The 13,204-nt window shown below is 36.3% G+C and overlaps 1 protein-coding gene across 10 annotated transcripts in view; it reads right to left on the bottom strand.

The window, feature by feature from the left end:
• The window catches only part of CDC27 (cell division cycle 27), a 69,704-nt gene that overhangs the window by 42,461 nt on the left and 14,039 nt on the right, over positions 1-13,204 (bottom strand). For 7 of the 10 annotated variants that reach the window (XM_047081665.1, XM_047081670.1, XM_047081666.1 and 4 more), the window contains exons 1-3: positions 11,910-12,954; positions 1,892-2,039; positions 156-281 (exon numbers count right to left, since the gene is read on the bottom strand). In XM_047081665.1, the coding sequence (XP_046937621.1) occupies positions 156-281; positions 1,892-2,039; positions 11,910-12,057 (422 nt within the window). In that variant the 5' untranslated portion in view covers positions 12,058-12,954. Of the gene's footprint in view, positions 1-155; positions 282-1,891; positions 2,040-11,909; positions 12,955-13,204 lie in introns of those variants that run through there. The other 3 variants (XM_047081671.1, XM_047081673.1, XM_047081669.1) reach the window with 2 other exon arrangements.

The raw sequence follows: 13,204 nt of genomic DNA, 5'->3' as shown, positions 1-13,204 counted from the left end.
TTTAATAAAGTCACAGAACTAAAAGACTGTACTCTTCAGCCAAGTGCTATTTGATAAACACAGAAAGTGTAAGTTTTTTTTTTTTTTTTTTTTTAACCACAAAGAATTCTACCACTGGAAACAATTTTCTGGTAGTGTGAATCATTGTTACTTACCAATATACATGTCCCAACAATGAAAGAGTAAAGCAAGCTGAATCACCAAACTCAGTAACAATATCATCATGGCTTTTCTGCTTATTAAACACTCCACCAGATAAGATCTGTTCCCCTTCTGCAAGCCTTTAAAACACAAATTTACAGATTAAAAAAAGTCAACATAAAAAGTACTGTGTGTAAAGACATCCTTCACTACCAATGTACTTCCAAATACGGGGATAGATAAAGTACAAAGTCCATGGCACCTTTAGAACAGCAATAGCCATGTATTTAGAATCATTTGGAAGACTGGGAATTTATGGTCTTAAAATTCCAGTCTTGCCTTTAAGAACAGAACCAGTTAAATTGAGTCCCTATATGTACAAATGTAGTGTGAGCAACATACACATTACTCATGTCAAAAGAAATGGAAGGTCTTTATACTGGGGGAAAATGTGTATGGTTGTTCATTAACAGACGTAGTGGTCCTTTTTATTTAGTTCTGTAATTCCTTGAAATAGGAATTTGCAAGAGAACTTAATAACACTAATTACATGTTAGTGAAAAGCTGCATACTTAATGGTCTCACTCGTTTTTAGGTTTATAAAAGAAACCCGAATAGCACTTCATCTCTTTTTATTTACCAATTATGTTTTCTTGATATAGAAAATCACAAGTGTTTCCCAAAGGAAAAAAAAAATACTTGACTTCACTATATATTTTTAGCATATCAGAGTTTATAATGGTATCTCTTTTAAAGTTTTTTCCAAATCATCATGTGGAAAATACTCTAGTAAGTTTACACAGCAAATCCTAAACATTAAAGGTGATATCTATATTTCTTCTACGGTCAGTGGGACTTTTAAAAAACCATGAATACTTGTAAATGAGATAAGAATGTCCAAGGTAAGAATTGGCTTAAGAAACTAGCAAATTAAATATATTTTTAGGAAGTTAGCATTAAACCTTCGGAGTAAAAATAATTCAATAACAAATGTTTCAGAAATTTTATAGATATTTTAGCTAGTGTTTTAATTTAAGTCATCAGTTAGACACTGGACAAATACAATAATCATTATTGGTCTGTGGGGACTTCAGGAGGCTCATTTGTGTCCTCTCACTATAAACCTACCAACTACATTCACAAACACACTTCTGCGATTATCTATTTATCTAGTCCCTTTTAGCATCATTCCATCTCTTACAGCACAGAACAGAGTTTAACAGAAGATAACTACCTATATCTCTACCTGCCTCCAGATTCAGAATAGGGACAGCTGACATGTTTAATTGTAATGTTCAAAAGAAGTGCTCTCCTGAACCTGCCCCCTCGCTTCAAAGGGGTAGGACAGAGTGGTCTGGAAAGCCAAATAACTACACAACTACCTAGACATAATGAAGCATTAATCTCAGGTGAACAGGTAAGGAGGTTTTCAGGCGTATTCCAATTGAAAGCAAAGGAAAGGAAATAACACTTGGGATAATTTTGGGAAATGACAGGAATTAGTTACAACTTAAGTTTCCCCAGAGTTAAATTCTATTATTTATTACCATAACAATGAAATCTCTCCATAACAAAAGTGATAATGCCACAGGCAACAGTATAAACATTTTAAGTTACTGAAATAGACAAATTGCTACTACCAAAAAAGAGGGGAGAAAGGGAGTCAAGAGTTTAATCTATCAAAAGGATTTTATCCAAAATTCTACAGTGTAAGTAAACAATATTAGATAGAAAAGATTTAAAAACTTACTTGCTGAGATCAACACAACATTTTGCAAGCAGGTATTTACACTGCGGTGTAGTACAACTGTGTCCTTTCAAGAGTCTATATGCTTTATATGCCTTTCCTGAGCGGTAATAACAGGTTGCCAATAAAAACAAGGCTTCCTCTGAGTGTACTAAGAGCACATATGAAAAAAAATGGCTATTATTCAGTATGTTGAATGGTAATCACTGTTTATCTGGCAATAAACAAGTTTAGCAACAAAAAATTAGTCATGTTATTTAATATAAAACAATCATTTATTAATCCAAATTTGAATTGAGAAATACTTTACTGACAGAAATCTTAGTTCCCCAAGTCCTGATTACCTTCTTCTTACAAAGAACCAAGGAAGTAATACAATGAAGACAGTCATGGTATTTTCTGTAAATCCTTAACAAAAGTGCGCACTTGTGTGCACACCCGCACGCTCACACCTACCTTTAAACAGACTACCAGTAAACGGTCTTGTTTTTTTTGTAGTATTTTTCTAACAGACTCTTTGAGAGAACAGATGTCCAATTTCATGAGAAAGGTGCACTCAGGGTTGCAAAGCTAATTACCAATCTGAGATTACTTTCTACATTAAAAAAGGACCAGATTTTAAAAAACAAAAAACACTTCTTTCTAACACCAAATGTATACTAAATTACACTCAAGATAATTTAAGACAGAAGAAAAATACTAAATTGTGAATACCCACAGCATTTAAACCACTCAATCGACAGACTTAACACTTCCACAGCAACGACAATTATACTGCCTTGCAGTGGCAGGAGCTGAATTATTCAATCTGTCCCCTGGTCTCCATACTAGGAAGGAAATGCCCCTTCTGTCCTAGTTAATGAAATGTGGCATTTTCCCCTTTATTTACTCTCTCCCAAACTGACCATCACTTCACTTCTATCCTTGCAATCTCCCAACCAATCCAGGTGAGAGTCTAGAGAGGCCAACAACAAAGGAGATAGAAAGAAAGCAGGAAAATCACAAATCTGTGCTTCTAAAAATGGGTTCAGTAATAATCTCAGTGGGTTGAGGGGTGTTCTAAGCCAGTGGTTCTAAAAGTGTGGCTGGCCCCTCTACCAGCACGGCATGACTTGGGAGCTTGTTAGAAATTCTTAGCTTCAACCGAGACCCACTGAATCAGTAATTCTGGGAGTGAGGACCCGTGGTCTTGCGTTGTAACAAACGCTTCAGGCAATTCTGATGCATGCTAAAGTTTGAGAATCACTGTTTTGAAGTACAAGATAAACTTGCCACATCTTAAAAAGTTAACTTCACCCAAAGCTTGGGATAAAAAATTGTTAACTTCATTCAAAGTTTAGGATAAAAAAGTAGGTAATTTGAAAGATTACTCTTACACAGGTTTCTGGGTCATATATATGTATATGCAAGCAAAAACAGAACCCTTCTTCTCTGGTCCATCTTAAGATTTTTCATGAAACTCTAGTATAAAAAAACAATATGCAATGAATGATATGGAGTAAATGATCAGGAACTTTGGCACACACGTTAATGGGGTGTACATAGTATTAATGCTTCAGAAGCAAAAAGAATGAATAGGGAGCTCTACTGTAGGGGGAGCAAACTTTTAATTTCACTGAACTGTAAGTGCTAATTCACACAAATTAGAAAGTGTGATTTCTTTTTGATCTCGCGATAAAGGCCTTGATTCTGGTCACTTTATAAATTAAGTTTTTTAAAAACTCATTGATTATACCAAAAAGCAACGGTTCCCCAAACCTAGTTAAACTTTTAGCCATAACAATGCTTTATCAAACGTTTTGTTTACAAATACTTGTTTATGCATAGGTCCATTTTCACTGCTTTAAAATTCCCTAATAACATAAAAGTACCAAATACTCTGTGTGTGTGTGTGTGTGTGTGCGCGCGCACGATTTTAGTGTGTAACTGCAATTACCTTTTTGAAGTGTGATACCTTAAAATCTACAAGTTCAAATGGGAATATGGATTGGAAGGCTGAGCACGCCTTAAGATTAATGGACGTGTAAGATATTGATGTAAATCTGGAACAACTTGAAGGGTGAGAGACACGGGTGGTTTCTGAGGCTCTCCAGAAATAACTTGACAGTCCTAAATACAACCAGTGGGCCAGTAGTAAGGAGTTATAATAAAGCTAAGCTGCAGAGACTTTCAACAAATAGATTTTGTCTGGAACAATATAACTCCAACCGATTGATAGTGGCTGCCTCGAGTGCTAAATTCAGAAAGATTCTAAGGCTGATCATGGCTTAGGTAGTAAGTGTGCAGAGATCAAAGCAACAGGACCTAGAAATGGTTATAGATGTCTCCATGACATCCTTTTATTTACCATCCTTTACTTAGAGCCTTAATTAAAATATGTGATTGGGAATTAGAAGGCCCATAATTTATTTTATAATCAGGAATAAAGTGAGAATTGACTCCAGTCACTCTTAACATAATATTGAAGAATCAATCATGTACTAATTAAAGTATGGTACTTCCATATGGTGAAACACTCACCATGGTCGTCCAAAAAAAAGGACACATATTTCCAGAACACACTATTAAATGAAAACAACAACAACAACAACAAAAAACCCCAAACGAAGTTGTAGAATGATGCTGAAGTCCCTCTTCTTACAAACAGGCTAGGCTTCAAAAACGAAAGGTCATTTCATAGAAGTCCAAAATAGTTAGGAGAAGTTTAAGCTTGCATCTTTCAGATACATTTCCATCAAATAGGAAGGTGAATTAGTCTTTCAATGCTTTCAAGTCAGACAGACACCTCTTCTTCGTGTTGACTTACAATGTAAATGAGCAGACTTCCAAAATGGACCAGTTCTGGCAAGACTTAAAAGTTTGGTGAGGTGAGGGTTCTTGGTCTTGATAAACTCTACAATTATCGTCGAGAACTGCTTACAGGTTAAAGTACTCTGCCTGCTGCCTTGTCAAGAATTCTGATATTGTTAAGTATTCGAAGGGCATAGAATCTATGAAATCATCTATGATTTGTGACACACTTCATCCTGATTATCTTTTAAGTTTGTTTGTTTGTTTGTTTATTTAGAGAGTGCACGCACAAGAAGGGGAGGGGCAGTGAGAGAGGGAGAGAGAATCCCAAGCAGGCTCTTTGCTGTCAGCATGGAGCCTGATGTGGGGCTTGATCCCATGAACTATGAGATCACGACCTGAGCCAAAATCAAGGGTCAGACACCCAACTGACTGAGCCACCCAGGCACCCCTTAAGTTCTGTTTTTAAAAAATATTTTAATTTACTTTTTAAAAGTAAGCTCTACACCCAACGTGGGGCTTGAATTCAAAACCCCAAAATCAAGAGTTGCATGTCCTGAGCCAGCCAGGCACCCCAATCATCTAAGTTCTTAAATCAAAGAAAGGCAGTACAGCACATGCATTTAGGAGTACAACACTACTAAATTCACAATACCTGAATAGTCATTGGATAGTAATGTGGGTTACACATATATGGCAATGAGCCACAAGCTCAAATAATTCCATTTCATCACTAACTTTTCTTTTGCGAAGGATTTCAACTGCCTGGATCCTATGCTTCTCAGATGCAGCATGATTCATTCCATCCTTCAGAATCATTTCTTTTGTTGAATACCTCATCTACATACACAACTTCAGTATTTTAATACTATTGCCACTTTTTATTTTCTCTACATTTGTTTATATCCTAAATTGCAATATTAACTGGTTTTGTCTTTATTGTATATGATAGGATTAAAATGTTTTAAAATACTTTGAAATTGTGCTTAGAGTAAATATACCACAGGTAAGAGGGCTGGAGGAAATTTTAAAAAGGTTCCTTAGTGTTTGAAGGTGGAAAGTGGTCACACATAAGGAGAAAGCAGATCATGCAGGGCTCTGGAAGCGATCTAAAGATTTAGGGATAAATCCTTATAGCAACTAGACATCTCTAAAGCATTTTAAGAAGGAAAGTAAAGAGAATGGGTTGATTTGGGAAGGGGAAAGGGAAGAGGCAGGGAAGAGTAGATATGGGAAAAGCAGTTAGGGAGCTTTTTTAGTAAGAGATAGCAATGTCTTAGATTAGCGTGGGAACATTATGAGTCCAGGCTTATACGCATTGAGTTTGATGTCTGTGATGTTTGTGTGAAACAGCTAAGTTAATGCAATGAAACATTTGAGTCTCGAATAAAAAAAAGTTTGTTCGAAGACCTGAGTCTTAATCACTAACACATTATAAAAATGAAAACTATGACAACAAAAAAGCATCATCCTTTTTACTGGCAAGCATTTAACTTTGACAGTAAAAGGTTAGGCCGATGGACCAGACATCCTTTTGATACCCTCCCCTCCTCGCTCCACCCCCATATAATAAACTGACTGAAATTTTTAGGAACCAGATATATTTATTAAATTTTCCAATAATGGCCTATACGTGAAACACTATGCCATATCATTAGTAGTACTCTGGACATTTCCCCTCAATGATGCCCTTAATATAACCTGATAAACAATTTTTTCTAAAAAAAATGTTGCCATTTTTAGTCACATATTTCTGTGAGTCTAGGCTCTCGGTATCCTGGCTAAGACAGAGAAGAGAAACAGATGCTGAACCTTTTACTCTGGTTCACTTCTCTTCAACTGAGCCCAATTTACTGAAACTGATATACCCAGTACAATGTCTACATCTGGGCCCATTAATCATTAAGACAGGTAGAAAACTGGTGAATAATTTTACAGTAACTTAAATATGTTCATATTGAAAAATAAACATTTTGTAGCGTGGGATGCAAAATCTACATCAAGATAGAACACTAGATTTCAAGCAATTGGGAGCTTTGCCCTAGGACCCTCAGAATAACTTAGGGAATACATGTTGACACAATGTCTTCAGCTACTTCTTCTTCCTTGCTTTTCACCAGTTACAACTGCCACTCCCATGCAGTCTCACAGATAGCAATTCTTCATCTTTCTCCAGAGGTCCTGGGTACTTCCTTATAAAATATAATGTACACAAAACTTACAACCGGTTAATTTTCTGAACATAAATAAATCACCTCTAAGGACCTACCATATTTATTGTATTAATGTATTCTTTGCCCATATAATCTAAGACTGTTTCTATTTGTTCCTAACCACCCATTTCTATTCATTCTCAACAGCTAAATACATTTAATAGCAATTAAAAACCTTAGATATTGCAGTACTACACGCTATCTATTAGGGCAAAGGGGAAAGCTGAATCTATATTGTGTGTCAATTAGCAATGGAGAAAACCTTTGATCAAGGAGATCAGGTATGGCAGTGGGAAGGAAAAGTAGGTGAAGGGGATATGGAGGGAGGTGATATGATTAGGAGTTTTTCCAAACAGCAAGGCTCGATTCACTATGCATTGTGAAATCAATTTGGTGAATTTCAACCTGCATTAAAACAACAATAATAGCACTCAGAGAAAATATCAGAGTACATCATATGTAAGAAGAGTAAAAAAAAAAAAAAAAAATCTGAAAAGCCACCGTAATAGAATATGCTAGGGGAGAGGAACTTGTAAAGGACTTCCTACATGTCAAAACCACAGATTATTATAGTTAGTGCTGAAAACTATCCTGTTAAGTAGGCTCTTCCCAAGTTAAAGATGAGGAAAATTAGGCTCAGAGTAACTTCTTACCGAAGATCAAATGGCTAATGAACATCGGACCTGACATTCTACACCACCTGGCTTATAGCACAGTCTTAGGTGGTCTAACTATGGAATTCTTAGGAGAAAGACAAATGGGTGACAAAGAACTAGTGAAATTGAGAAATTACTTCAAGAATTTGGCTTTCAATCCATCTACTTCATTAGCCTCATGCACTATAGGGTGTCCTTCTCTAAAACACAGGAGCTACCGCTAGTGGCATTAGGACGCCACTGAGCAAAAGGGCACCAGGTTACATGTAACATACCAATTCTCATCAACTATTACTGTCAGCCAGCAACACTGTGTTAATAAGAATTATGAGGCTGGTTCAACAGGAACAAGTAGTATGATGGATTAGTAATGTCTATTATGGGTCAGACTGGCCTGTATTTGCTGCTACCCTTGGTAAAGTGCAATCAGAAAGATGTACCACTTACTGCCTGTGAACACTGCTCTCCGTTTCTTCATTTCTAAAATGGTAATAGTAATGTCTATTTTATAGGATTATTGAAAACTAAATAAGAAATTAAGTATTAGAGTACCTAGTACATAATGAGAAATTAATAAATGTTCTTTAGAAGTTACTGTTGTCATTGGTATTGAACTAGGATAGTATCTGCTCCCATAAAATTTTCCCTCATAGAAATTAGAGTTCAACAGAGCGGTTAGGTTCAACAGTTAACCCTTGAACAATGAGGGGGTCAGAGGCACCTACCCTGCAGAGTCAAAAATCTGCAGTAATTTTTGACTTCCCCAAAACTTAACTACTAAAAGCCTACTGTTGGGGTGCCTGGGTGGCTCACCTGGTTAAGCATCACTCTTGATTTTGCCTCAGGTCATGATCTCTGTGGTTCCTGAGTTCAAGTCCCAAGTTGGGCTCTGAGCTGTCAGCATGGAGCCTGCTTGGGATTCTCTCTCTCTCTCCCCACCCCTCTTTTTGCCCCTCCCCTGCTCATGTTCTCTTTCTCTCTCTCAAAATGCTATTAAGAAAATCATAAGAGGGGCGCCTGGGTAGCTCAGTTGGTTAAGCGTCCGACTTCAGCTCAGGTCATGATCTCACAGTTTGTGAGTTTGAGCCCTGCATTGGGCTCTGTGCTGACAGCCTGGAGCCTGGAGCTTGCCCCGAATTCCGGATCTTCCTCTCTCTCTGCCCCTCCCCCATTTTCTCTCTCTCAAAACTAAACATTAAAATAATTTAAAAAAAAGGGGAAAATCATAAGGAAGAGAAAATACATTTATGGTACTATATTGTATTAAAAATCTGCATTCGAATAGACTCACATGGTTCCAATCTGTGTTGTTCAAGGGTCAACTGTATGTTGAGAGAAACTAACACTTACTGAACAACTTTCCAAGTGTCAAGCACTGTATCAAACACAGAAAGTGGATTAAACAGCTTTATCCAGATTCATCTGGAACCCTGCCCCAATTCTATGGGAAAACCTACTTGTTTGAATTTGAAACCACTAACTCACAATCTTTTAGGGCCTAACTATAATAAACTAGAAACTGCCAATCCTTTAATAAGCAAATACAAAAAAGAAAGTATAAGACAGCAAAACATGAGGGTTGCATAGGTATCAATGAAAATATATGTCAGTAGGTTTTGCATGATACACCTTGCTTTTAAAATATCGAGTAGAGTAGGGCAATCTATTGCATTATTTTCTTTCTAAGCCTCTCTCACCTTCTAAATCCTTTCACTGGGACCTCAGACTCCTGTTCCACACACAGATCCTCCCCACTTTCTTTACTGAATTTCCAGTCTCTCTTGAAGGACCTGACAGCACTCTCAAAGTGATGCTATTTCCCTCATATCCCACTTACATCAGAATCAAGGTAAGGTTTCCTCTTTGCTTCATAAAACCATTTCCAAGCATTACTCTTTGCCTGTTTGTGAAACTCCCTGCTCCTGAGTTCATACCTTCTCCTCATAACTCTCAGCTACTAAATGCAGGACATTCTGCTTCATTAACGGAAAAATTCTGCACCTGATTCATGGTCTTCCGCTCCCATGTTATTCCCCCACATCTCCCAATTCAACCTCATCTAGATTTCTGGCACTTCTCTGAATCTTATTCACCAATATTCTTCTGTGTTAACTTTCCTATAGTTTACATTTCCTGGTCCATATCTTGTCTGTATTTTTAATGTTCTTATCCCTTGTCCTTTCTGGTGACACATGCCTGGCAAATCCCTAAGATCTACTTTCTTATGCTTGCAGTTAGGTTACTAAGCACTTGCTACTAGAGTAAAATCATACAACTGATCAGAAAGGTTCCACTAGCAATTCATACACAAACATACAAAATACGCAAAAATAAAGCTCATCTACAACCACAAAAAAAATGGAAACTCTTGGCAAGTAATCCAATGGGAACATACACAGAAAGTACAAAAACTGAATTAAGCAAACAAACACCTGAGTAAAAAGAAGGCAGCACTATTTCTTCTTGGGAAGGCTATCTATAGTAATTTAGAGAATTATATGTTTGCAGGTCAGCATTGATCAAAATCTTTGTGAAATTTCAAAGCAATAATAAAATAGAAAAATAAAGGATAAAAAAAGGGGAAAGACTTCTTATGAATGAATTGGAAAGAAAAAAATGATGGGTGATAGGCCTTATGAAATATTAAAATATAAAGTGTTAAAAATGGTATGGGGGTGCCTGGGTGGCTCTGTGGATTGAGTGACAGACTCTTGATTTTGGCTCAGGTCATGATCCCAGGATAGTAGGATCAAGCCCCATGTTGGGCTCCATGCTAAGTGTGGAGCCTACTTGAGATTCTCTCTCTCTACCTCCCTCCCCCGCTCCCCGATTTGCACTCTCTCTCTTAGAAAAAAAAAAAAAAGGCATGATATTGGATTAAAAACAGAAAATTAACTAATGGAAGAGAGGAGAAATTCTGGAGACAGAACAAAGTTTTTTTTTTTTAAGTTTATTTATTTTGAGAGACAGAGCAAGCATGAGCAAGGAAGGGGCAGAGAGAGAGGGAGACAGAGAATCCCAAGCAGGCTCCATGCTGTTGTGGAGCCTGACACAGCGCATGACCCCACAAACTGAGAGATCAAGACCTGAGCCAAAACCAAGAGACTGATGCTTAACTGACTGAGCCACCCAGGCACCCCAGAACAAAACATTTTTTAAAAATTTAATATAAAACCAAGTAAAACACCATGCGGGAGGGAAAAAAGCATTGTTTAATATACAATATTGAATAAATTAAGTAATAATACCATGATAAATTCTTTAAAGTTTTTTAACCATCAATAACCACATATTAATTGTAGTTGTAGAAAGATGACTTTTCCACCTACTGAAGCAATAGAAGAAAGTATAAATGATAAAGCAGATGAGGTCAACTACATAAAAATTTTAAACATACCAATAGAATTAAGATTAAAAAGCAACAATCTGGGTCAAACAGACAATAAAGATATACCTCATAGAACTAGGAATAAATTTAAAACAAACACTTGAGAAAATACCCAGAATCCCTTGTAGTTATAAAAATGCAAGACAAAATATTTCATAATTCTCAAGCAAGCAAAAATACATTAAATTGATCAAATCTAATACTGAAAGGATTATGAAGGAAGTCTTATGGTGTTGGTCACACTCCAGATTATTTTACCCTTCTCTCTGCTGGGTTATCAACTGGGGAAAAAGTAATTTGTTGTAGAACTGATCACCGTTTGACTTGTAAGTTCCATTCTAGAATATATAGCCCCACAAAATGACATATAAAAGAAAAAAAAAAAGCTGTACCTAATTATCTGTATTAGCATCTTAGAAAGAGAATTACAAGAATTAATGACAGAAACAAAGTATACATTACCAGCACATGTTTATCCAACATTTATTACCATGCCAGAAGGCTGTGCCAAGTGCTTTAAATACATTATCTCATTTCACTCTTCAATGTTCTCAAGCGATTATCGTTAACTTTATTTTATAGATGAGAACTCTGAAATACTCAGACACTGAGTGTCCAAGGTCTACAACTGCATAAGTGACAGGGTGAGGGTTTATACCAAAGCTATAGACTAAATTCATGCTCTTAGCTATAGAATATAGACTCTTTTAACAGAAAACCTAGACAAAACTATCTAAAGATTGGAAAATGATTAAGTAAACCATAGTGTAAAACCTGAAACAACTCTACAGTTATTAAAAGTAGCACATAAGGGAGATAACAGATGCAAGGAAAAGTTTTTATGAACTAGTACCAATCATAAAGAAACAACAAAAGCAATCCCCAGAATCTTGTTATATTGAAGTCATAGGAAAGGACAGAATTCCATTTATTTTATTTCTTTATTGTTTTATAGAAATGAACAGATTACAAACCTTCTGCATACAGTCGTTCTGCAAGAAAAACTGCATCTCGGTAAGCATAGTGGTTTAGTGCTTGCCATATAGCAGCCTGAAAGTAGAGGGAAAAGAACATAAGTACACAAATATACAGTTTCAAAGTAACGCCTAGCGAGCCTGACATATTGTAATCAAATCAATGACCCTAATTTAAGTAATAAAACAAAACCTCAATGTCCATAGTGCAAACTCCATGGCATGTTACACAAGGCTCTTCACAGTATGGCTCCTAACATACCTGAATTTACTCACTCAATCCTCCATGGACATTTAGGCCTCTGTGCCTTTTTGTACTTCCTCTTCCCCCACAGAGGAATGGAGGCTCCCTCACATACCTCCTTTTACAAATTGCTCATCCTTACAGACCCAGCTTAATTAACATCTACTTCATGAAGGTTTCCTGGCTGATTCCTAACCTTTTTTTTTTTTTTTTTTTTTTGGTAAACATATCTCTTCTAGTGGCACACTCATATTTTGTTACAGTTATACGTTTATGGGTCTGCCCACCCCACTAAACTACACTGCTCTAAACTAACAACGGTGGTTTAAACAATTTTTCACGATATGCATGAAATGTCATCCTCCACAAAAACTTCCCCACCTATTTTTAAAAATTTTTATTAAAAATTAAAATAAATAGTCTATTTTAGTGATTGTCCTAGGGTTTACAATACACATTTTTAAATTATCTGAATTTAAATTCAAATAACGTTAAACAGAGCCACATGTAGTATAAAATCCTTGTAAAAGTACATAATCAATTCTTCTCTTCCACCCCCTGTGCTAGGTTTGTCATATATTTCAGTTTTCTATATAAAAGCAAAATACTTGAATACAAACTTTGTTTTAAAAAGTGGTTACTTCTTACAACAATAAAAAAATGAGAAAAATGTAAAAAAAATTAAAAAAAATTTTTTTACTTGAGTGTGTGTACTAATGAGTTGGGGAGAAGGACATGGGGTTGGGGGGAGAGGGAGGGAGACAGAAAGAGAATCCCAAGCAGCCTCCATGCTCTGACCCAGATCATGAGATCATGACCTGAGGTGAAATCAAGAGTCAGCCACTTAACTGACAGAGCCATCCAGATGCCTCTCCACCTATGACCTTTAAAGCAACCCTATTCTCACCCACCCAAGGAAGCATATTGGGAGACAAATGAACAAACTATAATAGCACTAATCTTTAATCTAGGTGAATATATTTTTCTTTTTCTAAAGTTATAAAACATAGCTATAAAGTATATAACAGCTAGAATGACATTTTAATTAATA

This window comes from Lynx rufus, unplaced genomic scaffold (genome assembly GCF_022079265.1).
Source record: "Lynx rufus isolate CCGP_SWC_20201006 ecotype Redwood Valley unplaced genomic scaffold, mLynRuf1.p SCAF_18, whole genome shotgun sequence".
Lineage (NCBI taxonomy): Eukaryota > Metazoa > Chordata > Mammalia > Carnivora > Felidae > Lynx > Lynx rufus.
The sequence above is the reverse complement of the archived record's forward strand: the minus strand, read 5'-3'. Positions and strand labels throughout refer to the sequence as shown.